Below are 25,686 nucleotides of genomic sequence, written 5' to 3'. Positions count from 1 at the left end.
ATCGCCATGAAAGAGGCATAACCATATTGCTGAATTGTAGTTAAAGTTTGATGCTCTCTCCATCTCCCTCTACTTGAGGCCTCAGGAATCAGATCTAAGTGGCTATAACAAAATGCCCTTCAAAGAGGGATGAAGGGTATGCATGGTTTAGTGTGTGTGGTTTCTCACTGGATTACTAGAGACTTCAGATGATTCCTTAAACTAACATAGGACCCCAAGTCTTATTCTTGCTCTTAAAACTATACTCAAAGCTTCCATCCACATATTGAACCTAGGGCACAAAAATTCTGAAAACATGATGCAGTCAATTTCATATTTTTTCCATTCCCCAACCCTTCCAAAAGACTGTAACACTTCAAATCATCTTTATTATGGGGTGACAGACTTGGTGTTCTTAGAGATAGTGGTGGCTAGAAGGGTGGCACTTCATCCCTGCAATAGTTTGGGGGTAGGGTGCGGTGGGAGAATGCAAGGAATCATCAGTTGGCGTAACCCTTGGCCCTGTCTTCAGCGCCTACACAGTGCCAGGCACACAGTAGGCGCTCAATAAATATGTCAGCCGTTTGCGGGTATTGGGGATTTCAGGCGATAGAGGCTCCCTTTGGGAACAATATACAGAAAAGAACATCTCACATTCTGTCAGTTTGCAGTTCTTGGTTCAAGGGTACTTCCTGTTACCCCTCATCCTTCTTTTCTGAGAGAGGCTGGCCATCTCATCAGGGTGCTTCATCCCAGTACCCTGAACCCTCTTTCCAGGGCTGCAGTTTCCCCCACGTGGAGGACGATGTGATGTACATCATTCTGGGAGGGACACTACACTCTTGATCTCTCACTTTCGAGGCACAAGGATCTTAAAACCTAGAGGCCTTCCAGACTGCTTGTTATTTAATGAGTACCCACTTTTAGAATCCCTCCCTGAAATGTGGCCTTTTATTTTTGACCCTCGCCTCCTGCATTTAAGGGTATTACTTGGTGGGCTGGGGGACCCCAGGCAACTTGAGGGGATCCCCGCTCAGGGGACGGTGTTAGGCAAGGAGGCGGGATTGGCGTGTTGGAAGCGGGGCCGCAGGCTCCCAGGGGCACCCAGTCGCAGGGCCAGTCAACAGTTGCAGCCACGCCCCCGCTCCCGGCCGAGACCCCGGGTCTTCCTCGCCCCATTGCAGGGTTGGGCCGAGGCCCGCGCATGCCTGCTGAGAACCTACGGCCGCGGAGGGGCGGGCCTTCTCCTGTTCCTTTCGATAGGCTCCGGCAGTGCGAGTAGGCCCCGCCCCCGTGCGCGGCCAAGTCTACGGACAAAGTCCGGGCTTGCGGACGGGCTCCGGCTGACAGCGTCCGGCAGCGCGGCACAGCCCCGCCCCCACGCGGGGGCACGCTTCCGGACGCGGTCCGCGCGCGCTGGAAGGCGCCGGCGCCGCGGCCCGGCGTGGGTTTGTGACGCGCCTCCGGTGGCCCCGCCCCTTCCAGCAGCGTCAGCAGATCCCAGTGGTTGCGCTGACGGGCGACGTCTCCGGGTGTTAAGCCGGCCTGGTCCCGTAGTCCTTGGGCGGCTCCCAGCCCCAGCAGCAGCTGAGCTACCTCCATCGCCCCTTCTCGGGCCGCCAGGAACAGCGGCGTCTGCTCCTGCGCGGGAGGAAACAGCGAAGGGCGAGGTCAGGGAAGGCCACGCCCGCAGGACAGGCCCTCCTTCTTGACCGCTGCCCCGCCCCCTCAGGGTTTTCGCAGTTCACCTCTCCCGCTCCCAGTTTGTTAGGGGCCCCATCTAACCCTGCCATCCTGTGCGTCTTTATCGGCTCCCGCCTGGAGAAGGGAGCGGGCGGCCCGGGCGTTGTTCACGGCGGCGGCCCAGTGCAGCGCTGTTTTTCCTAGGGGACCACGTGAGAGGTAGTTACCGCGAGGCTAGGGGCCAGACGCCTGGGTTCCTGTTTCCCACGGGTTCTGGTCTTGGGGGAAGGGCTGTTCCGCCCGCCGGGTCCCTCTGAGGCGGAAGCGTTGTCCGGGTGACCGTCGGCCTGCAGGAAGCGTTGCCCCTGGTGACGTCACCGGCGCGCGGGAGGGACAATAGGGCATTGTTCTGGGGTCTATGGGACCGGCAGGCCGCGTCCCTCCCACGAGACCCCTCTCCGTTTTCACAGACACTCTTCCTCCATCCTAGTTCCCGGTGGGCAAGGGCAGCGTGTGTGTGGGTGTGTTTGAGGATGCTGAGGGCAGACTCAAGTGCTTCCTGCTGCTACTGCTCCGCAGATTTACCACCTTCACAGCAGGGTGGGAGGGAATGTCCCAGCTTCCGGTTGGTTCCTCTGCTGCCCCCACCCCCCCATTTTTTAGATCTTACCTCACACCCCATTTGCTCAGTTTCTCTATAGCACAACATCAACTTCTCCAGATCCATACCCCATTTGTCTCTGGCCCCCACATCTGCTTGGGCTGCAATCAGTTCTTCAACCAGGTCTTCGACAGCCAGTCTGGCGGCCAGCATCAGGGCTGTGGTCCCATCCTCTGTCCGTGCATCCACTGCAGTCTGTCTGCTGCGGAGTAAGAGCTGGAGGGGCCAGAGAGGACCAGTGACTGCTGGTATATCTGGACTGTTAGCTAAGGCCCCTTGCACTGCTAACCCACCTCCCAATCCATATTCAGTCTTCTGTTCTTGTTTCTCTGTCAGTCCCCAATCATCACCTTCCTCTTTGCCAAACCCTGGAGAAGGCTTTTGCCCAGCCTTACTTGCAAGTTTGCCCAGTGTCCTTTAGCAACCCCAGTGTGCACTGACCTGGCAAACCTCCCTAGCATCAGCAGCCACAGCCGTGTGAAGCGGGGTGCGCCCTGCCCAGTCTGGCTGGTTGGGGTTTGCTCCAGCCTCGAGGAGGCGGCGGGCAGCGGTTGGCCGGGAGAATCGAGCAGCCAGGTGCAGGGGTGTCTCCCCAGTGCCCACAGTGTGAACCTGGGGACAGGCCCCTCCCTCCAGCAGAGGTTCCCAGGGCTCAGGACTTCCCAGCCATGTCTCCTGGTAGGTCCTGGACTCCACGCCCCCACAGCAGACTGCTGACATCAGGGGTGTCACCCCATCTGTGGATGAGACATGAGACATGGGGGACAACTGGGAAAGTGGGAGAACATGGAGGCCTAGGGAGAATCACGGCCTGAGGTGTCAAGAAGCCGAGCTTGGGATCTTGATTTTTGTGTGGCTTGTGTCAGTGACTTTCTGTTTTACTCTGGGCTTCAGTTTCCTCCTCTGTAAAAAGGAAGTGTCAGGCCTTAATACTTTAACATTTTAGAGCAGTGATTCTCAAACTTGAGCCCTGGTTCAGACTCACCTACAGGGCTTGTTAAAACACAGATTCCCTGGTATTTTGAATTTGAGTCAGAAGCTCTGGAGTGGAACCTGAGAATTAATATTTCTAACAATTTCCCTGGTGATGCTGCTGCTTCTGTCCTGGGACCACACTTTGTTCTGAAGCACTTACTCTGGTATTAGTTTATCCAGTTCAGATATCAAAGGACTTTGTGATTCTAAAAGGGGTCAAAGGGAGTTTTCATTTTCTTGGTTTAGGATGACTCACGTACCAGGTCCCTGGGTGTCCACGTCAGGGACATCCATCTCAGAATCCTGGGGAGGAGTCAGCATGGCTGCCTGGGGGAGCTCTTGGCAGTCACTGCTCAGAGACCAGAGCTGGCACTTGGGGGGTGAGGCCATTTCTTCAGCCTTGGGGATCAGAACAAGGGTCAGTGAAGGCAGGGTGACTTGTCCCTTCAACCCCTCCATCACTTTAGGACCATTCTTGCCCCAGTGCTTTCACCTGGCCCACCTCCTCTCCTTCCTTGGGGACTGAGCACATCACAACACCATCCTCATCCATGTCTGCCTCTGCTTTCAGTGCCCTGGAAGGGGGTGGGTGGGGAGAGGACCTTCAGGGCCCCAGAGATTCCCAGCAGCCTTCCCATTTCTCTCCCCTTCCTGTCCCTTCCTGTGTCTTCAGCTTCTGCAATAGCATCTCTTGTTGCTTCTGATCACCAATATCTCCACGGGAAAGAGTCCCCTCCCTGAGCCCCAGTTCTTTCTCACTCTCACTTGAGGCCGATGCTGTCCTCGCCCAGCGGGGGTCGACGTCGGCGGGAAACTGGCTGAGTCCGGGGCCTGCGAGTGAACCCAGGGGGCAGCCAGAGGGCCCCATGCTCTCGGCGCTTGCGACGGATGAGCTGGAGGACGAGAAGAGCCCCTAGGGCTAGGAGAAGGACCCCGACCACTGGGGAGCACAGTACAGGCCAGGGAAGCTGGTTGGCGGAGGGCTCTGGTGGAAGAGACACAGAAAAAGAGGCCATGCCTGGTGAGGCTGGGTACTCTGGTGAGACCTTTGAGCAAGTTCAGATGCCTTTTTTTGCCTCAGTTTCCTCAACTGTAAAATAGGAGTAATAATAGTACTTGCCTCATAGGGTTTGTTGGGAGGATTAAATAATACTATAAAATGCTTAGAGCAAGGCCTGGCACATAGTAAGTGGCATATAAGAGTTGTTATTCTTCCATAATGCTATGAACTGTTTGATTTGCAGATGATTGGATAACTCTTGGCTTATTAGAGAGAATAGGCCAGAACTCAAGGTTTGTGGGCGGTCTATGATAGAGGTTAGGATAAAAGACTCAGGGAGATGGAGCTTGCAGAGCAAATGGGTTGTGAGGAGATATACTTAGAGAAGAAGGTTAACAAGGGTAAGTCTCCACAAACAACATTTGGGGTCTCAGTGCTTCTGTTTCATTTGACTTCGTTGAGGTTGCTGGCATGAAAGCTGGCCCGGGAACAAAATTGGGGAAATGACGGGATCACCTACCGGTGCCTGCACGAGGGTGGGCAGCCAGCAGGGGTCCTGGCAGTAGGGGTTCCAGGGCCCCCACTGCAGCCATTGCAGCAAGGAAGCGGAGTAGGAGCCCAGGGTCCCAGGGGCAGCGGGATGCAGGGCGCTCGGGGCCACAGTGGGACAAGTCCACACCCATCACCACCACAAACCTGTGAGGAAGAGACCCCTGGGTTAGTCCCTGGCTTCCCTCTGCCAGTTAAAGAACTGATGTCTTTCCTCCCCCACCCCGCCCCGCCGTTGTCCTTACCCAGTGCTCAGGGAATCTGTCTCCTTGCCTGTAGGCTCTGTTTGGGGGGCTGCTCTCTCCTGCTGAGAGGGGTCTGGGGTTCCTCCTAGCTCCTCTTCTGCTTGGGCTCCAGGATAGGGGTACACCATGTCCTTGCCTTCACTGTCCTTCCTCACCCAGAGCCCTACCCTCAGAGTCAGGGACAGCACCCGGGCCAGGGCGAGCAGCTGCTGGTCCAGGGTTGAGGGGCTCAGCACCACCAACAAGGCCAGGGAGGGCCCCCACTCTGAATTTCCATCTTCCGGCCTGCAGTCTCCCCCGTCCCAGCCACATTCTGCCATGTTGCAGCCCTTCTCGCAGTGTCCATTGTGGAAGTGATCACGGCAGTACTGGTCATAGGCTGGACTGTGGGGTGAGGAGATGGCGGCTCAGGACCCTAAAGAAACTGGATTCCCTCGTCCCAGAAAGGATTCCTGATACTCTACAGACTCTAGGGCTCTGTTTTGCTTAGTGGGGGCAGTTCTGGAGTAGTGGGTTTACTCCCTGGACGGTAGCTAGTCCAGACACCCTAATGTCTACTGACCTTTGTTTCCTAACACTGTCCCCTCTCTACCCTCCCCAACTCCTGGCTCCCTAAAAGGGAGCCCTTTTCCCTCAGGGATGCTGGTTGCTAGGGGAGATTCTCCATGGCAACAGGAGTTGCCTGGCTTCAGGCCAGGGTTCCCATGATACTCAGAGGGTAGCCCAGACAGGCAGTGCCCTCTTTCTTGGTCCCCACGTTAAAGATTCATGCTGCCTCATTCCCTTGGGTTGGAGTCTAGTGTCTTCTATCCCTATTTAGCGATGATTATTAGAGTGGAAGCTCCCCGGAGCATGAGGCTATGGTCACACTGTAACTCAGACTCTTCTGTGTCCTTCTGTCTTCATCCTGCCTCCCCCACCACCCCCTGCCCATCATCCCAAATCAGTTTCAGGCTCACGTGCAGGCTGGAGGAGTCTCACAGTCGTAGCCATCAAACAAACACTCTTCAGAGTCACACTGTGGGTGGCACTGCCCGTCCCGGAAAAGAAGCCAGCACCGGGAGTGGGAGGGGCAGCCCTTCCAGGGGTCTGGGACCCCCAGGGAGCAGTCCCCCCCATCCCAGTTTCCTCCTGGGCCACTGCAGCCAGCATCACAGGCCCCATCTCCACTTCTGCCCTCGCATCCCTTGACTCCGGGCCTCTGACACCGGGGCCCTGGAGAGCTGGCAGGGCAGGAACAGCGAAAGCCTGGGCCCCCCAGCCCGGGGGTCTCTGAGCAGCTGCCATTGTGTAGGCATGGAGAAGGAGGGCCACAGCCTGAAGGAGCTGGTGGGGTCAGGCAATCCGGACCCCCATAACCATTGAGGCAGGCGCAGCGGGGTGGGAGTCCAGGCTTGGGGGAGGGCAGACACAGGCCACCATGGTGGCAGTGATGGAGACCACAGGAGGGGGCTCTGTGGCTGCAGGTGGGGCCTTCAAAACCCTGTGGAAAAATGTAATTTGTAACAACAATGAAGGGGAAAACAGTTATAAAGGGGAAAAAAGTGTAATTTGTAACAATAGTAAAGGGGAAAATGTAATTTGGGAGTTAAGTTCACCGGTGTTATCTTTTAAAGAAAATAAAGGAAGGCTATGCATAAACTAATATTAATTTGTATTTTACTGTACCATGAACCAAGGTTTAAGATTAACCTAGGGCTTCCTTCATAGCTCAGTTGGTTAAGAATCTGCCTGCAATGCTGCAGACCCCAGTTCAATTCCTGAGTCGGGAAGATCCGCTGGAGAAGGGATAGGCTACCCACTCCAGTATTCTTGGGCTTCCCTTGTGCCTCAGCTGGTAAAGAATCTGCCCGCAATGCGGGAGACCTGGGTTTGATCCCTGGGTTGGGAAGATTCCCTGGAAAAGGGAAAGGCTACCCACTCCAGTATTCTGGCCTGGAGAATTCCATGGACTGTATATGTATAGTCCATGGGGTTGCAAAGAGTTGGACATGATGGAGTGACTTTCACTTGCCCTGGGGTCCAGTGGTTAAGAATCTTCCTGCCAAGGCAGGGGACACAGGTTCGATCCCTGGTCTGGGAAGATCCCACATGCCATGGGGAAACTAAGCCTGTGTGCCACAACTACCAAGACTGCTCCCTGAAGCCTGTAAGCCGTGGCTACTGAAACCTATGTGCCTAGAGGCTGTGCTCGGCAACAAGAGAAGCCACCACACTGAGAAGCCCCTGCATCACAACTAGAGAGTAGCCCCTGCTCTTTGCAACTAGAGAAAGCCCTTGCACAGCAATGAAGACCCAGGGCAGCCAAAAATAAATAAATATGTATATATATATAAAGATGAACCCAGTTTCATGCATTTGAGGTCTATAAACAAATACACACACTGAGTTAAAAGAACTTATTCACGGTCACCCAGCCAGCCTTGTGGACCTTCCCACAGGCAATGTCCATGACTTCTGAAAGTTCCATTCAAACTTTCACCTGATTCTGCCTTTCCCCGTCACTGCTTCTGAGGGTCACGTCCCCCTCTGGACCTGAGATGGCTTTCTCTGATAATTCCCTCTCAGGTGCTCCCCCAGGTTCCCAGCTCAGGGTTTCTTTTGTGTTAGCGTTGGGGGCAACAGAGGAAGCAGCTTGTGGTCACTCACCTGGGGACAGTGGCAGGTGAATCCTGGGGGTGGCCCTGCTGTGGCCTCACATGACCCGCTGTGGGCACAGGGCTGGCTCTGGCAGGGGTCTAGCTCCACTTCACACCACTGGCCTGCGGAGGGGTGGGATAAAACATGACACTCCTTCAGTTGCTGCCTCCTTCCCAGCTCATTCCTGGGAGTCAGCCCATCACTAGCTGCACAGGTGCAGGGATGGTGGTGCATGTTCTCTAGGCTGGGGTCTGAGGCAAGGGAATGGGCCAGATGATTAGGCTACCTGTGGGTGGGGCTTGTCTGGGCTTCCATGGTCAGTTCAGCTATGGCTAGAGATGCGTACGCCCCTATCTCAGGCCTCACCTGTGTGTCCAGGCAGACACTGGCAGTAGAAGGCATTGGCCAGAGAGTGGCAGGCTGCAGTGCCTGTGGGGTGACAGGGCCGGTCCAGACACTCATCCACGTCCCCCTCACAGCGCAGCCCCACAAAGCCTGGCGGGCAGGCACAGTGGAAGCCTCTGGGTTTGGAGATACAGGTCCCCTGGTTGTGACAGGGCTGGGATTGACATGCGTCCGGTTCCTCTGAGCAGTTCTGTCCACTGTAGCCGGGTGCACACTGGTAGGCAAAGAAGGTCAGACAGGGAACCAGTAAGTGAGCCCCTCCTGGCACTCTAGGGGACCCAGTGCAAGATGGTCTGCCTAGCATCCCACCTTCCAACTCAAAGCATCGCTCAGCTCACCCTCCATCACAGTCACGTGTAGCCTAACCCTTTAACCTGAACTCCACATGAGACATTATTGTTCAGTAATATGGACCTTGTCCCCTTCCAAGTCCCAATCTCTATAATTCATTACCACTAGATATAATTCCATTTTTGATAAAACCTCCCTCTTCCAACCACACACCCACTGGGTTCTCTCATGCTTTATTAATTTATAAGCATTTATTAGACTTCCCTGGTAGCTCAGATGGTAAAGAATCTGCTTGCAATGCAGGAGATGGGAGTTCAATTCCAGGGTCGGGACGATCCCCTGGAGAAGGGAATGGCAACCCACTCCTGTATTCTGGCCTGGAGAATTCCATGGACAGACCATGAGATTGCAAAGAGTCAGACACGACCGAGTGACTAACACTTTCACTTTCAAGCATTTATTGAATTGCCTACTTTGTGCCCAGGCATCTTTTCAGGCTCTAGAAATACAAAGAAAATTAGAACTGCTTCCCTGCCTCCATGAAATTCTCAGTCAACCAGAGAAGAGACAGCTATCACTGATTGTGTGATTTATACACATAACCTCTAGAACTCTCCTGACCACCCTCTCTATGGGTCATCTCATTTGATTCTCACTTCGCAGAAAAGGAAACTGATTCCTTGAAAGATAAGTGCCTTGCACAAGTCACACAGCTGGTAGGTGGCAGAGCTGGGATTCAGCACAAGTCTATGACTCAGCAACTCATGACCTTAACCATTTTCTGATTGTTGCATATCCTGCTGGTGAGAAAAGGGTCATTGTGAGGTCTGTACCACGTGCTGAGTTCTTGCAGGAGGAAGGAGAGTATGCAAGAATGGAGTACCAGGAAGGTTTCAGAAAGGTGGAGAAAAAACAATTCAGAGAGTGTCAGGAATGGCCAGAGGGTTGGAAGAAGCAGACGAGGGAGGTGGGAGTTTTGAAAACTTCTGGAGGAAGTAGTTTCATGAAAGAGGAAGTAGAGCTGAGTAATGGGTGCACGGGGGTTCACTACTCATCAGTACGCTGTTTTTGTGTATGTTTGAAAATGCCTGTAATAAAAAGTTAAAAAATACATCGAAAATTTAAAGAAAGAGGGTAGTTATGGGATTATGCCTTCTATTCAAAGTCATGGTTGTGAGTACATGGATCAGGTTGCTTGGAATTAAAACCCAGCTGTGCCTTCCTGTCCTGCTCAGTGACCTGAACCACCAAGGAGAGGCCCTAACCCAGTCTGGAGAGAAGTTAGGGACATTTCCCTGAGGCAGGTGCCTCCTGGGCACCAGCCAGTGGAAGAGGGGTGAGGAAAGCCACCGAGGAGCCAGTCTGGGGTGTGGGGAAGCCAGCTGCAGTTTTGTGTTGCTGGAGCAGTTGAGTGGTGGGTGAAGAGAGATGAGGCCTGAAAGGGAGGCAGGGCTGGGTCACGCTGGCTTGGGACTTCACTGTGAAAGAGGTGGGCAGTCACTGAAGGGTTTTTGCGTTTTTTGGCCATGCTGCGAGACCTGTGGCATCTTAGTTCCCCAACCAGGGATCGAACCTGGGCTCCCTACACTGGAAGCATGTCTTAACCCCTGGTGAAAGTGAAAGTGAACGTGTGAGTTGCTCAGTCATGTCTGACTCTTTGTGACCCGATGGACTGTAGCCCGCCAGTCTCCTCTGTCCATGGAATTCTCCAGGCAAGAATACCGGAGTGGGTTGCCATTCCCATCTCCAGGGGATCTTCCCAACCCAGGCATCAAACCCTCACCTGTTGCACTGCAGGCAGATTCTTTATTGGCTGAGCCACCACGAGGGAAGTCCCCACTGAAAGGTTTTAAGTAGGAGAGTGACAGGCCAGCTTAATGTTTTCAACAGAGCACCCTAGTGGTGGAATAGAGGGTGAACCTTTAGGAGGACAAGTGTGGAGGCAGCGATGATATTAATTATTAGGAGGCTGATGCAGGTGTCCAGGTGGAATGAGATGAAGGCCTGGACTAAGGCAGTGGGATGAGGGTGAAGGGGCAAGGACAGAGCTGAGAAATATTCAGGAGGCAAAACAGCTTGACTTGGTGGTTGGTTGGACGTATGGGGTAAATGAAAATGCCTTCTCCCCACCCTTTCTGCCCCCTGACTGCTGTTTTCCATATCCAGCCCAACTTTGTCTTCCCCCCCGCCTCCTCTAGACCTTCTCACCTGGCAGAGATAACCGTTGGGTTGGGCCACGCAGGTGGCCCCATGCTGGCAGGGCCTGGACTCACAGGGGTTCACCTGGTCCTGGCATATGCTGCCTTGGAATCCAGGGGGACAGTGGCAGAAATGGGAGGGGCCGCTGTCAATGCAGACGCCTCCATTCTGGCACAGGGAAGAGACTTCTGTGCCTGGGAAGAGAGACAGTAAAGCTACGTGGGTTGGGAGGATGCGCAGGGGCCCCAGATACTCAGCAGAGAGGTCCATGGAGGGGCCACTAACACATCTGGGGTGGGGGGAGGCCACCTGGAGCCTGAGGAATCAGTAGGCCCCTGAAGCTGAAGAGATTAAGCATGTTCCGAACATGGATGGACCTAGAGATTTTCATACTAAGTGAGTAAGTCAGACAGAGAAAGACCAATACCATATGATGTTGCTTATATGTGAAATCTAAAAAAAAAAAAAAAAAAAAAAGATGCAAATGAACTTACCTCCCAAACAGAAACAGATTTACAGATGTAGAAGATTAATTTAGGATTACCAGGGTTAAGGAGGGAGAGAGGGATAAATTGGGAGGTTGGGATTGACATATATACACTTTTATATATAAAATAGATAACTAATAAAGACCTACTGTGTAGCACAGAGAACTCTACCCAGTACTCCATAATGGTGTATATGAGAAAATAATCTACAAAAGACTGTTTCTTTTTTAGATTCACTTTGCTGTACACCTGAAACTCATACAACATTGTAAATCAACTATACTCCAATTAAAAAAAAATTAAGTTCCTTCTCCTGCATATTTTGTCAGAATGGAGAGAAATACCTCTTCTTTGATTTAACAGAACATTATAAGCAACTGTATTCTTGGCCTTAAACAAGTCTCAAGCAAGGAAGAACTCAAGACAAACTTCAGGTGGAGACACTTGGCTTAACAGTCTAACTCCATCCCTTGGGTTTCGCCATTCTCTGATGTTCGCTTACTGATTTCCATCTACCGTCTTCACAATGGTCTCTCCCCTGAGTTTTCATATCAAAACTTATTTGAGGACTTCCCTGGTGGTACAACGGATAAGAATCCTCCTGCCAATGCAGGGACACGGGTTCCATCCCTGGTCTGGGAAGATTCCACATGCCTAGGAATAGCTGGGCCCTCAGGCCATAACTGCTGAGCCCATGTATGGGAACTACAGAGGCCCGTGCACCTGGAGTCCGTGCTTTACAACGAGAGAAGCCACCACAATGGGAAGCCCCATGCAACACAATTAGAGAGTAGCCCCTGCTCTCTGCAACTAGAGAAAGCTTGTGAGCAGCAATGAAGACCCAGTGCCACCAAAGATAAGTAATTAAAAAAAAAACACTTACTTGAGCAAGGAAGGTATTCTTTTACTAGGGAATTGGCATAACATCCAAGTGAGGGGGTCATGGTGGAGTGTGTTGCGTGTGGTCAGTTAAATGTGGTTCACTCTGAGTTATGATGGTAATGACAGTGTTGAGTTGTTCCACCCTGGAACTGGTTATGTCCCTGGTGATTGTGTTAAACTGGAGTCTGATTGGCTGGGCTGCGTAGTGTTCCTTGAGTTGTGTTGAACGTGGTTCTAGGAGTTGAGTTGTGTTAGGCTGTCCTGGGTGTTGAGCTGCAGCTTCAATAACTAGTTGGTATGTGTTGCTTCAGCTTTTAGTCGATCAGTTGGCCAACTGTTGTGTGTGGATGTCCTTAGGGGTGGGTTAGAGGAGGAGACCCTTTTGCTCTTCCTCTGCTCCCTAGCCGGTCTTGGGTTGGTACCTTGGCTCAGAGCAACCTTCTGGCAGGAGGACAGCGGCAGGTTGCAGAGAGGCCCAGTCCATCCCTGGAGGCACAGGCACTGGAAGGAGGGCCCAGTCTGGAGGCAGTGGGAATTTTGTGGGCAGGGCTTCTGGGCGCATAAGTCCATCAGCGTCTGAAGGTTAGGAGGGAGTGTGAGGCGGGAAGGAGCATCAGGTTCCCAGGCCCAGAGATGGTCCTCTGCCAGCTCCTCAAAATCCCTTCCCCCCAAAACTCTCTCCTGAATGGTCTGGGACCAGGTCACCCTCCCTGATTTCCTTGGATATGTGCATCCCAGAAGAGTTGCTGGGATCAAAAATCCTTTCAGCGAGCCATACAGACATCAAGCTCAACTCCTAGACTCCCAAACCTCCTTTCACCTCTCCCAAGCTTCCGTGCTGCCCCCTGTCAATGCCCTAGGCCCTCTAACTGGAGCTTTCCCGCCCCCTCCTTTCTCTGCACACCTGGCTCCCGGCCCCTCACCTGACAGCTGCCTCCTGTGTAGCCAGGGGGACAGAGGCAGCGGGGACCCTGAGGGCTGTCTTGGCAGGTTGCCATGTTCCTACAGGGGCTGGATGAGAAAGAGAGAGGGCACAGTAGGAGGAGGGTCAGGGAAACAAGGGGTGGGAGTGTGTGACGTGTGAGGAGGCAACTGCTGGGGAGGTGGGAAAGCCGGAGGGAAGGCAGAGTGGAAGAATGCGGGGCTTGGGGCGAGAGGCAGCACGGAGCCCCAGAGGAGACGGAGCAGAAGGCTGGCCAGGGCTCCCTCCCTTCCTCCAGGGGTCTGTGTGCCCTGCTCACCTGTCTGCGCAGCTGGGACGGGTCCTTCCCTCGCAGCGTGGGCCCTGGAAGCCTGGGGTGCAGAGGCAGGAGAAGGTGCCCGGCTTGTTCACACAGGTGCCCCCATTGAGGCACAGTGCTGGAGAGAGGAGGCTGTGAGGGGTTGGGTTCCTTGCCTGTAACCTGGCCTGTGACCTCAGTCACACACAGGGTACCACCGCCCTACCCTGCCAACTTCCCCACCCAAACGACCGCTCTCTGTGTCCAGTTAATTTTTTTACCAATGTACCCTGATCCCCTTCTGCATCCTTCTGTGGCCCAGCCCCAGGATGTGGTGGGAACTCACCAGAGGCACAATGGTCAATGCTGGTCTGGCAGCGGAGCCCCGTGTGGCTCAGAGGGCAGGTGCAGGTGTAGCCCCCGGGGCTGGGGCTGCAGGAACCACCATTGAGACAGGGCCCTGAGTGACAGGCTGTCACCTCCTCACTGCAAGTGGGCCCTGAGGGGAGTGGGTGGGGTCTGAGAAAGTGAACCTTCCTTTTCTCTCTTCCCTTTCCTTCCCTTCCTCATCTCCATTCCCACTGTTCTCCCCCACCCAACATTTTTTCTTTTCTCACCACCTCCTGCACTGTTTTCTTTGGCTGTGCCTGCAGCATGCACGTGGAATCTTAGTTCCGGGACCAGGGATCAAACCCGTGCCCCCTGCAGTGGAAGCGCAGAGTCTTAACCACTGGACCACCAGGGAAGTCCCAGTTCTTCTTGGTGGTGACTGAGACCCAGAGCCCTTTGGACACATGTCTCCACTGGCCTTGCCTTTGATTTAGATGGTGGTCAGCCCAGGGTATACATGGTTTAGGGAGCGCCTCACCTGTGTAACCTGTGGGGCAGGTGCAGTTGTAGCCAAAGGGCTGGGGGTGGCAGGTCCCTCCGTGGGCACAGGGGGTGGAGACACAGCCCCCCAGATCTGTGTCACACTCTGGTCCTGTCCAACCCCCATCACACACACATGAAGATCTGGTCATAGAAAGAAAGAGGGGGTTCTCTTCTCTCTTCCCCACTGGTCAGACCCCTATGACCTCTCTCTTTCTGGTCCTGAGACTCTGGCCCCTTTCTTTGCTCTCAGCATTGCCCCCCTTTTGCCTGACAAACCCCACTAATTTTCTCCAACTAGATCTATCTATCCATTTATTCCTTCTATAACTTGTTTATTGTCTGTTTTTCTATATTAAAACAAAAGCTCCATGAGGTTAGATATGAAAACTTGGTCTCTTTTGTGCTGTTTTCCCAGTGCCTGGAAAAGTATCCACACGTAATAGACACTCAATAAATATTTACTGAATGAATGATATGAATTGGTCCTGGGATTTAATACATTTCTTTCTGCTTTGATCCTCCCAAGTCTTGTTTCCCTCTTTATTTATGAACTCTCCCCTCATTGGATAACACTCACCAGTCAAGCCCTCCCATTGGTTGTGATCTCAGAACTTTGTCCTCTCCTTCCTATTCCGTATTGGTCATTTCCTACAGACCAGCACCTCACTGGCTGTCTTCTCCTGCCCTAGCTGAGGAGGACCCAGAGGAGACTATAAATGGGGAGGGCCTGGAAGATGTTACCTCTGGCAGTGCCCATGGTGGCAGGTGCAGTTGTCTTCTGTGGGGACACAGCCTGGGTTTCCATCAGGGCAGAGGCAGTGGGCATTGTCCTCCTGATCCTGACATTTTTGTTTGGGCTGGCACAGGTTGGGGGCACACAGGGGAATTTCACAGAGATGGCCTACAGAGATGGGTCAGAAAACAAAGTCCGTCTTTGTCCTTGATGAGGTTGGAGGCACTTCTTATGCATGACTTGCTCACTTCCCATTACCCTATCCTCCAGTGGCTCCCTGGTACCTCAGGATACCAACTTCTTCAGAATGACACATGGGGTCCTGCATGACATGACCTTCCTAGAAGTGCTACATTTCTCACCTTTGCCCTGGCACTCCAAGTTCTGGATGTCCTACATTTCCTTAAGTGGGGCGTGCTTTTCTGTCCTCCCCCTGCCCAGTGCCTTTGCATGTGCTGTTATCTGTGGCTAAAACACACTGCCTAGCATTCTGTGTTGACAAACTCCTGCTCAGTCTTTACGACTCTGTTCAGCCATCATTTCTCATCTCTAGTCTGGGTTGGCCAATTCTTTGTGTTCCTATAGGATCCTATGCATTCCTCAGAGCTAACAAGAGACCTTCTGGTCTTTCTGCAGTAGATTTAAAGTCACTCAAGGATAGCAACTCAACTTTGTGTCTGTGTCGGCACAGTAGGCACTTAATGTTTGCTAAATAAGCAAATGAATGGCTTGCCTTTGAATCTCCTCCTCTGCTCCTGGTCTCCAGTCATATCATTCATGTTGAGCCAGATGTGAATCCTACAGTAACACCCTCAGTGCCTGTACGGTTGTGCAGATTTTGCACTGCACAACTTTCAGGGATTCCATTCTCATTCTGTTCTCACATCCCGATCCTCAGACACTCATCAATGACTCCACCCGAGTTGTGCTCAAATATCCCTCCAGTTCTTTCCAACCTCTCCCCTGCTGACCTGTGAAGCCAGAGGGGCAGACGCAAAGGAAAGCTCCTGGGAGGTCAAGGCAGCTGGCTCCGGTGGGGCATGGGCCACTCAGACACTCGTCCACCTCCTCCTGACAGCGTGGGCCTTCAAAGCCTATGGTACAACAGGGGAATCAGGGCCCTTCATGGAAGTCTGCCCCATGTCCCCACTGTCACCTCCAGTGTTTTTGAGCCCCAGTTTACCTGGGGGACACTTGCAATGGAAGGATCCAGGCTGGTCCTGGCACTCCCCGCCATTGGCACAGGGAGAGCTTTGACATTCGTTGATGTCCTCCTCACACCGGGGGCCAGTGAAACCTGGAGGGGTGGGGAGTGAGTGGGGAGAGATGACCAAGGTCTTTTTTTCTTTTCTTTTTTTACTTTCTCTAGACTTACGAGGGACTTTGTTACAAATGTTTAAGATTTAAAGGGATGATTTCATGGATTCAAACAAGAAGTTAAGAGTTAACACTTGTATTTAACCTTTTCTTTGTTGTTTAGTTGCTTAGTCCAGTCTGACTTTTTTGTGACCCCATGGATTGAGCCTGCCAGGCTACTCTGTCCATAGGAGTTTTGGGCAAGATTATTGGAGTGGATAGCCATTCCCTCATCCAGGGGATATTCCCAATCCAGGGATGGGAACCTGTGTCTCCGCATTGCAGGTGAATTCTTTACCACTGAGTCACTGGGGAAACCTAGCTTTCTCCTTACAAATATAGAAATAACATGGTTACAAATTGCAAGGAGAGAATCTGGTTTCAAAGGATTTGGGTTTTGAGGTTTTGTATAAATGTGTCATTATATGACAAAGGCACCAATGTGGGGGCTTCTCTAATAGTGATTTGAATTTCAGGACATAACGGAGCATAACTTGGTAACTTTAGCCTTCATATAAGGCATAATTGGATATGTGTACTAATGCTGGAAATACATTTTTATCAGAAGAATAAATACAAGTCCTGGCCTTTCCCCTTGCTAAGAAAAGTGAACCTGAGGAACTTCCAGAAAAGACATCTGGGGCAGGTGGAGATGACAGGAGGGTGATGCATAAAAGTGGAACTCAGCCACTGTCAGCCATGTGACTTTGGGCAAGCTACCCAACCTCTCTAGGCTCCCCTTTCTTCCTCTGTGGGATGCCCTGTGGCTCAGCTGGTAAAGAATCCGCCTGCAATGAGGGAGACCTGGGTTTGATCCCTGGGTTGGGAAGATCACCTGGAGAAGGGAAAGGCTACCCACTCCAGTATTCTGGCCTGGAGAATTCCACGGACTATATAGTCCATGGGGTCACAAAGGGTCAGACTGACTGAGCGACTTTCACTTTCACTTTTCTTCCCCTGTAAAAGGAGAATGATTATATAACCTACATCATGGTACTGCTGAAAGGATTAAATGAGATAATGCCTGAAAGTACGTAACCAAGTGCCTGGCTTGGAGTAAATATTCAATAAACATCAGTTATTACAGCTGGGAACAGAGGGATGTCCCGTGAAACTGGAGAATGAAGGTCTGGGATGACTTTCCCTGCATCCATGGCTATCAGTGCCAAGACCAACGGGGACCCTGAGCAGGCAGGGGGAGGGTATGGAGGGCTCTGAAGGAGGGCTGGAGGGGAGGATTATTTGGGTGACTTGGCAGGAAAGAGATGAGGGTGGGTGAGTGAGCAGGGGAAGATTTGCAGGATGTAAGAGGAAAGTTATGACCAACCTAGATAGCATATTCAAAAGCAGAGACATTACTTTGTCAACAAAGGTCCATCTAGTCAAGGCTATGGTTTTTCCAGTGGTCATGTATGAATGTGAGAGTTGGACTATAAAGAAAGCTGAGCACCGAAGAATTGATGCTTTTGAACTGTGGTGTTGGAGAAGACTTGAGAGGCCCTTGGACTGCAAGGAGATCCAACCAGTCCATCCTAAAGGAGATCAGTCCTGGGTGTTCATTGGTAGGACTGATTTTGAAGCTGAAACTCTAATACTTTGGCCACCTGATGTGAAGAGCTGACTCATTGGAAAAGACCCTGATGCTGGGAAAGATTGAGGGCAGGAGGAGAAGGGGACGACAAAGGATGAGATGGTTGGATGGCATCACTGACTCAGTGGACATTGGTTTGGGTGGACTCCGGGAGTTGGTGATTGACAGGGAGGCCTTGTGTGCTGTGGTTCATGGGGTCACAAAGAGTCGGACATGACTGAATGACTGAATTGAACTGAAGAGAAGACAGTTTGGAAAGCAGGGGAGTTGGAGAGATGGGGCACTCCTTGGCCAGGCCTGAGAGATCTTCGAGAGGCCAGTGGCGACTGCCAGGACTGAACCGTGGAGCAGAATCTGCACTTACCCGGCTGGCAGATGCACTGGAAGCCGTTGAGCAGGTCGTGGCAGTCAGCCTGGTTCAAGCAGGGGGCCGAGGCGCACTCGTCTATCTCCACCTCACAGAGCTGCCCTTCTAAGCCTGAGGACATGCAGGTGGGGTCAGCTTTGCTTCAGCTGCCTCCCCCTTTCTGCCCCAAAGGCCGGGTTCCAGAACCAGCACTGTCCTTGACCTGACCCACCAGACAGCCCCTCCTAAGGGGCCACTGCATGTGGGTTGGAGAGATGAACTGAGGCTCTGCTGCTCTGCTGGACAGTGGCTCTGTTGCCTTCAAGTGTGAAAGCTCAGGGAGCAGGGCGCCTGCCGAAACCTGGGAGGGCTCCTGGAAAGTGTCTTTTGAGGCCATTCCTCAGTGCACAGAAGGCAGGGCTCACCCGGGAGGGCTGAGCAGCCTGGAGGTTTTCTGGGTACCAGTGTGACAAATGGGCATCTGCTTGGAGGTGATCCACTCCTTCCATGCTACCTGGGCAGGCCTCCATGCCAGGGAGACCAGGGATCCCCAAGGTGGGGATTTGAAAGGTGTTTGGGAACCTGTGTCATTCCCATACTTGTCCTGTTTCTCCGGGCTCTTCCTGGTCTCCGCTGTCTCACCCTGAACTGATGCGGATCACCCTCTGGACCTCGGCTGCCTCCCTCTTTTTGCCTGGGGAGCCTGCCTCTGAAACTCCTTAGTATCTACAACCTTGTCCCTTGCTTGGATTACTGGATAGTGTTCTCAGCATTTTTCCTTGGACACATCTCAGCTTAGGAAGGCTGTGTGGTGTAGTGGGTGAAACTATCAAAGCTCTGTGTTTGAATCCTGACTCTACCACTTACTAGCTGGGCAACCTCGAACAAGTCACTTAACCCCTGTGTGCTTCAGTTTCTTCATTTATAAATGGGCATAGTAACAATGCTGACCTCAGAGGGATACTGTAAAGATTAGATAATGCCCCCAAGATGCTCAGGCAGAAGTAAGCTACTGTTTTTCTAGTTTCATTCAGCTCCCTGCTATTGACTCCATCACTGTCTCTCTGGGAGATGTTTCTCCCCTTAACTCTAACTTATAGGTAGATGCTGCTTTGCAGTATTCCTTTCCCACTAAGCCAGATTCAAGCACATAGACCCTTTGGAATTTAAAACTTAACCCTTGATCTCTACAGGGTCGAGTTTCCCTGAGTAGGTGGAACATTCTGGGTTGACATAAGCAGAGGCTGCAGCATGAAAAGTTTATTAACTGCTGCTTTTCTCTCCCTTGATGGGCCTCTGCATACAGTGGATCAGGTTGTGCATGCTACGGTGGCCATGAAATGAACACAGAGTTGAGCAGTGTGCAAGCTCACTACCATCTGTGGAAGCTCTTTTCCTGGGGTGGGGGTGGGGGGTCACTGGTTTCTTAAAGTTTTCATCTGGGGGGTGAGGAGACGAGGAGAAGCCTTCTTTGCTATCTGACCCCAACTGGCTTCAGGCTAACCATGCTCTGGAGGGGTCACGTCCAGTGACTTCCGCACTAGTTCCCTGGCTCCTCCACCCAAGGCCCCCTTCAGCTGGTACCTGGTGGGCAGAGGCACTGGAAGGTGGCGAGCAGGTCCAGGCAGGTGCCGCCCCTGTGGCAGGGCTGCGACAGGCACTCGTTGTGATCGGCCTCACAGCGGGAACCCGTGTAGCCAGGCGGACAGAGGCACTCGAAGGAGCCGGGCGTGTTGAGGCAGGAGCCGCCGTGTTCACAGGGACTGGGGCCTTGCTGAGCTGGGAGGAGAGAAGACCTGGGAGTCCACTGGGCTCAGGGTGGAAGGGCAAGAAGGCCTGAGTGGCAGGGAAGGTGTTGGGGGGCCTGTCTGTGGCAAATGAGATCAGAGTGGGGAAAGGGGTTGTGACCTTAAAGTGGAGAAGGAGTGGGACTTCCCTGGTGGGCCAGTGCTTAGGACTTCACCTCCAATGCAGGGGTGTGGATTCACTCCCTGGTCAGAGAGCTAAGATTCCACATGCCTGATGCCAAAAAACCAAAACATAAAGCAGAAGCAATATTGTAACAAATTCAATAAAGAATTTAAAAAAATGGTCCACGTAAAAAAAATCTGAAAAAAAACTTGAGAGATGACTAAATGCAGTCTGGAGGGCTGAGTATTGGTGAGAAGACTGGCTAAGAAAGAGATGCCAAATAAGGACAAATTCAGGAAAAAAGAGATGTTCATTTCTTTATTTGGCCGCTGTGCAGCCTGTGGAATTTTAGTTCCCTGACTAGGGATTATATCCGGGCCCTCGGCAGTGAAATAGCGGCATCCTAACCATCGGACCACCAGAGAATTCCTGAGATGATTTTTAATTTGAAAAACAGTTTGCCTGTTTCCCTCTTCGGCAGAGGCTGTGTGGGGGCTTAGAGAGGGTCTGATGAGGGGGGTGCCTCACCCATCTGACACTCGTCCAGGTCCTGGTGGCAGGTGGGCCCTGTGTAGCCTGGCTGACATACGCAGAGTGTGGAGCCACTCAGGGGGTTGGTGCTGCACTGGGCTTCCTCATGGCATGGCTGACTCAGACACATGTCCTCCATGTGGCACAGGAGGCCTGGAGGGCGGGGTGGGCAAGGTGCTCAGAGGCTGCTTGAAGCTCCCAGGTGCTCTCCTGGTGCTCCGGTCACCTAGCATCTCCGCCTCCCGCCTCCCTGAACCTCTGCGTCACACCTGTGCGCCCAGGCGGGCAGAGACAGGAGAAGGAGCCCACGCGGTCAATGCAGGTGGATCCGGGGGCACAGGTGGCGGCCACACAGTCGTCCAGGTTCTCCTCGCAGCCGGCACCTCCCCAGCCACTCACACACACACAGTAGAAGTCTCCAGCTGAGTTCTGGCAGGTACCCCCATTTCTGCAGCGAGGGGGACCCTGAACCTCACATTCGTCCACATCTTCAGAGCAATCCCAGCCTGTAGGGGAGTGAGAAGGGGACAGGTGCTGCAGCTGGGGGCCATGTGAGGACTAGAGATGGGGGCTGACCATCCGGGCCACCGGTGCCATCCACCTGGCTTAAACGACTCACCTGTCCAGGCCTCTGGGCAGAGGCAGGTGTAGGTGCCCAGCCCATCCTGGCAGGTGCCCCCATTCTGACACTGGTGCCCAGCACAGTCATCTGGATTCACCTCACAGCTTGGGCCTGTGAAGCCTGACAGGGTTGTGCCATGAGCTGAGAGAAGGGACCCATGGGACACCACCTCCATGCCCAGAGAGGGGCCTCAGGAAGACCCCCGTGAGGACGCACCTGGGGGACAGAGGCACAGGTGGAAAGTGGAGTCTCTCCCTGGAACCAGTTGACAGGTGCCCCCATTGAGACAGCCCCTGGGGGTGCAGGGTCCCGGCCGGAGTCCACAGCGTGGACCCTCCCGCCCAGCGGGGCAGAGACACTGGAAGGATCCCAGGGTGTTATGGCAGGTGGTGCCCTTGGGGCAGGGTCCCGGGTCCAGGTAACACTCGTTGACGTCGTGTTCGCAGGCGTGGCCCTCGAAGCCGGGTGGGCAGCGGCACTGGATCTGGGGGTAGGTGGCCAGACACACTCCTCCATTGACGCAGGGGTTGGCTGAGCAGAAGTCTCGAAGCTGGCAGTGCTCACCTGAGGTAGAGGACGGACGGTGAGGGGGCCGTTTCCAACAATGCACACGTTCCAGCTCCTCCAGAGTGACCCGCTCTCACTCTGGGTTATCTCTGTGTCTGATTTCCGTACTTCCTTCCCTTCTTCCCATCCTCTCCCTGTCCTGGTCCATCATCCTCAGTTTTATCATTTTTTGGGTAGGGTTCTCTCTGGAGTGACCACATTTTCTTCCAGCCGAAAACTGAACATGTGGCTATTGGTGGGAGTATTGTGAATCAACCCTGCTTGGGAAAATCTGGGACTTGGTGTCTGTCCCTTTAGTGGTGACCTGGGTGGAGAAGATCCCCCGGAGTAGGAAATGGCAACTCGCTCCAGTATTCTTGCCTGGGAAATCCCATGGACAGAGGAGCCTGGTGGGCTACAGTCCATGGGATCACAAAGAGTTGGACATGAATGAGAGTCGGACATGAATGAGCATGTGGTGGGGAAGTAGAAAGCATGGATCCTCTGAAGGCAGGTGACATAGCCCCTGGCTTTGCCCCTGCCAGCTGTGTGCCCTTGGGCAGTCATCTCGCCTCTCTCATCCTGATTCCCTGATCTTTGAGTGGTTGTAATGTATCGCGGTAAAGAGATTCCACAGCCGTGCGCACTAGTGGGAATGGTGGCAGTGGCTGCTGGTACTGAACTAAATAAGCACTTTCTGAGCATCGCCCCCTTTCCTATCCACATCAGCCTTATGAAGTGTGGACACTGGCTGACAACTGAGGATCCAGACAGCTTAAATATCATATGCAAGGTCATGTCTAGTCAGTGGCGGAACTGGCTATGGGCCCAAGGAGGGGGCTGCCCAGAGCCCCTCCTCTGAAGCACAAGGCCTGGCAAGTTGCCACTGCCCATCCTTCTTCTTGTCATATATGCTGGTCTCTCACACCCAGTTGCAGGCCCAGTTTCCTCAGAATCTCCTGGTTAGTTTAAGAATCTCCATTCCCTGGGTCTGCTCCAGACCCACTAGAGCAGGCTTTCTGGGATGGGGGCACTAGTATTTTTAAGGCCTTCCAGGGTTGCAAAGTTGGACATGATTGAGCACACACAATACATCCATCCGTCCATCCACCAATCAAAGGTGACTGCTGTGCCTGCTCAAGTCTGAGAAGCCTGGCCTCTAGTCCACCCCTCCTGGAGGCACCCACATCCAAGTACTTCCTGGTCATGTGAGCTTTGCTTCCTGGTCCAGTCCTCTCCATCCTGCTTAGGTGCCATGGAGCCTTTCTCTCCAGGTCCTCGCAGCTCTGTCCTGGCACCCCTGACAGGGTAGCACACCTGCCCAGCATATGTCCTGCTCTTGTACCCCAGGACTGCACCCCTCCTCCTGGGATGGGCATCCATTCCCCTCTCCGGGTCAGATCCTCCCATCCCCATCACACCTCCCACCACTGCAATCTTCCCCGATGGTAGTGTGGGCTCCCACCACTCAGAAAAGGAGCCACTCAGGTGCTCAGAATGCAGAGTCTTAGAAAGACGGTACTAATGATCCTATATGCAGGGCAGCAAAGGAGACACAGACGTAAAGAACAGACTTCTGGAGCCAGCAGGAGAAGATGAGGGTGGGATGATTTAAGAGAATAGCACTGAAGCATGTACATTACCATATGAAACATAGATGACCAGTGCAAGTTCAATGCATGAACCAGGGCACCCAAAGCCTGTACTCTGGGACAACCCAGAGGGATGGGGTGGGGAGGGAGATTGGGGCAGGGTTCAGGATAGGGGGGCCACATGTATACCTGTGGCTGATTCATATTGATGTATGGCAAAAACCATCATGATATTGTAAAGTAATTATTCTCCAATTAAAATAAATTAATTAATTAAAAAAAAAAAGAATGCAGAATCCTGGAGGTCCCCTGATGTGCTAGGCATTAACCCTCTAGCTCCTGGGTCAGGGGAGATTGAGGGGGCGGGGAAAGTGGTCAGGGGCTGTGCTAAGGGGGCTATGGCAGTAGTTCTTTACCAGCTGGCTTGGAAATAGCTCAATGTTTTAGCAGTCATTACAATTCTGCTGGTGAATGTCAGTTTCGGGTAAACGGATCACCTAGAATTGGCTGGTTGATTCTCGAGGCCTCCGTCCTCCAAAGGCTCACAGTCTCTTGGGCTCCAGTTCCATCTCTCCTACCCCACAGCCCAGCCACGGCCCCCTCCTGTCCCTTCCTCCCTCTCCCATCAGCGCTCACCCGTCCATCCTGGCATGCAGGAGCATCGTGGGCGGCCCGAGTCCTGGAGGTGGCAGCGACCCATTTTGGAACAGAAGGAGGAACAGGGGTCCCTGATCTGGGCCTGGCACCTATCGCCAGTGAAGCCAGAGGGGCAGGTGCAGAAGAAGCTGGGGGCCATGGGAGAGGGGGTGCTAGGGGAGCCGGGAAGGGTGGGAAGAAAGGCGTGGCAGCTGCCTCCGTTCTGGCAGGGCTGGGCATCCTGGCAGGGGTCAGGAAACTGGCATGTCTCACCCAGGAAGCCAGGGGCACACCTGGGAGGGGTGGAGAGAGGCAAGTTCACATCCTGACCCTCTGCTCCCACCTGCCTCCCTTCTTTGCCTTCATTTGTTTCTTTTCATCTTCTTCGCCTCCTTCCTTTCTCCTTTCTTCCCATTCTCCGCATCCCCTCCCTTGTTCCCCTTCCCCGTCTCCCACTCCCATGAGGTGCACTCACTGGCAGGTCCCTTGCCCCTGGGATAGGCTCAGGCAGGTGCCTCCGTTGGCACAGGGTTCTGGGAAACTCCCGCACTGCAGCCCTAGGGATGGAGATGAGGGTGAGATGGGAGCAGGGAGCAAGGGGCTCCATTTGCCCTCCTTTGGATGCTTGGGAGGGACCTGCCTGCAGCAGCCCAAGAAGGTGCTCCACACCACCATCGCCTTTACGCCCCTGTTCTAGTCCCCACGTGGCACTCACACCCCAGCCCCCTAGATCCCAGGTCTCTCAGTTACTAATCCCCACCCTTCCTTTCCTGTTTATTCTCTGGCCTCCCAAGTCCAGCTTCAGGCCCCATCCCTCGGAAGCAAGACAACAGGGATCAGGAGGGGGGCTGAGGGGACTCCTGGGAGGTGAATGGCTGAAACACTAAAGGGATTTCCTCCCGGAAGGGCCCAGCATTGAGCCACCAGGGGTGGGGACAGCTGGACCGGGAAAGGGACTTGACTTTCCCATGTCTCCATCTCCTGTTCCCTCTCATCTCTTCCCCCAGCAGGTGGTCACTCTGTTTCCTCTCTTATTTCTAAACATGATTGCAAGAACATGCTGTCCCCTAGTTTCAGGGCCTACTTGGTTCTGCCCGGGGGTGGGCACCCTCTCACCCATCCCCCTGCGGTCACCACCCCTGGCATGAGGCCCACAGCCTTGGTCTGTGTAGCTGCAGGAGCCGAATCGGGTCTCCCTGCCAACTGTCCCATTTTGGGGGCAAGAATCTTCTCCATCCAGTGTTGCCTCAAAGCAAGGACCTTGGCCCTCTGTCCCCCACCCGCTGGACTTCCTCCTAAGGAAGGTGGGTCGCGGGGCCTCTTGCCCCGCGGTGACTCACCTCTGGTCCTGACGACTGGCTGACACAGCAGCAGCAGCAGTGGCAGCAGCAGTGAAGGGGGCTGCATTCCAGAGCCCCTGCCCCACGCCCAGATCCCCCCTGCCCCCTCCAGCGGGACCCTCAGAGCCCCTCGCTGAAGCAACAACCACCTCCTCTGCTCCCACGGCCCCTTCTTCCTCCTCCTCGGCCTGCTGCGAACCTCACGTCTGAGCTGTTTCCTGAATCACACAATGTCCTGGACACCCTAGTGATGGGGCGGGGGGAGTGGAGGAACATTGAGGGGGATGAGGGAGGGGCTTTCTTTGCCTGACCACCCCTGGGGAGGTGGTGAGGAAGAAGGACAGTGTGGCCGGAGGGCAAGTGAGAGAAGGGGGAACTGGGTGAGAGGGGGG

At 53.6% G+C, this 25,686-nt stretch overlaps 1 protein-coding gene across 2 annotated transcripts; it reads right to left on the bottom strand.

The window, feature by feature from the left end:
* Positions 1 to 348: 348 nt before the first annotated feature.
* On the bottom strand, positions 349 to 25,497 carry NOTCH4 (notch receptor 4). Of its 2 annotated transcripts, none has more exons than XM_061398490.1 (30): positions 25,295 to 25,497; positions 24,430 to 24,511; positions 23,955 to 24,247; positions 21,397 to 21,744; positions 21,178 to 21,300; positions 20,828 to 21,064; positions 20,556 to 20,711; positions 19,701 to 19,895; positions 18,135 to 18,248; positions 16,007 to 16,120; positions 15,795 to 15,917; positions 14,832 to 14,991; positions 14,086 to 14,231; positions 13,564 to 13,716; positions 13,239 to 13,356; positions 12,921 to 13,008; positions 12,420 to 12,573; positions 10,637 to 10,821; positions 8,099 to 8,351; positions 7,742 to 7,854; positions 6,052 to 6,575; positions 5,093 to 5,476; positions 4,819 to 4,994; positions 4,064 to 4,283; positions 3,792 to 3,873; positions 3,559 to 3,697; positions 2,765 to 3,060; positions 2,392 to 2,539; positions 1,765 to 1,862; positions 349 to 1,620 (listed from the first exon to the last, which is right to left on the bottom strand). In XM_061398490.1, exons 1-30 carry the CDS (start codon positions 25,359 to 25,361, stop codon positions 931 to 933), a joined length of 5,979 nt encoding a protein of 1,992 aa, XP_061254474.1. In that variant the 5' UTR covers positions 25,362 to 25,497; the 3' UTR covers positions 349 to 930. The 2 variants fall into 2 exon arrangements, with proteins under 2 accessions (XP_061254474.1, XP_061254475.1); XM_061398491.1 differs by having other exon boundaries at positions 3,801 to 3,873.
* Between the last annotated feature and the right edge of the window lie 189 nt (positions 25,498 to 25,686).

The sequence above is a fragment of the Bos javanicus genome, chromosome 23 (assembly GCF_032452875.1).
Source record: "Bos javanicus breed banteng chromosome 23, ARS-OSU_banteng_1.0, whole genome shotgun sequence".
Classification (NCBI taxonomy): Eukaryota; Metazoa; Chordata; class Mammalia; order Artiodactyla; family Bovidae; genus Bos; species Bos javanicus.
Note: the sequence above shows the minus strand (reverse complement) of the source record. Positions and strands in the feature narration are given on the sequence as shown.

Bases quoted from the DNA above. Each gene is read 5' to 3' on its own strand.
- NOTCH4 (XM_061398490.1), bottom strand. From the start codon at position 25,361: ATGCAGCCCCCTTCACTGCTGCTGCCACTGCTGCTGCTGCTGTGTCAG. The intron at 20,712-20,827 runs GTGTGACGCAGA...CCCGCCCTCCAG, and splicing joins CTGCCCGCCTGGGCGCACAG to GCCTCCTGTGCCACATGGAG. The intron at 14,992-15,794 runs GTCAGCAGGGGA...CCATCTCTGTAG, and splicing joins CTGCCCCTCTGGCTTCACAG to GCCATCTCTGTGAAATTCCC.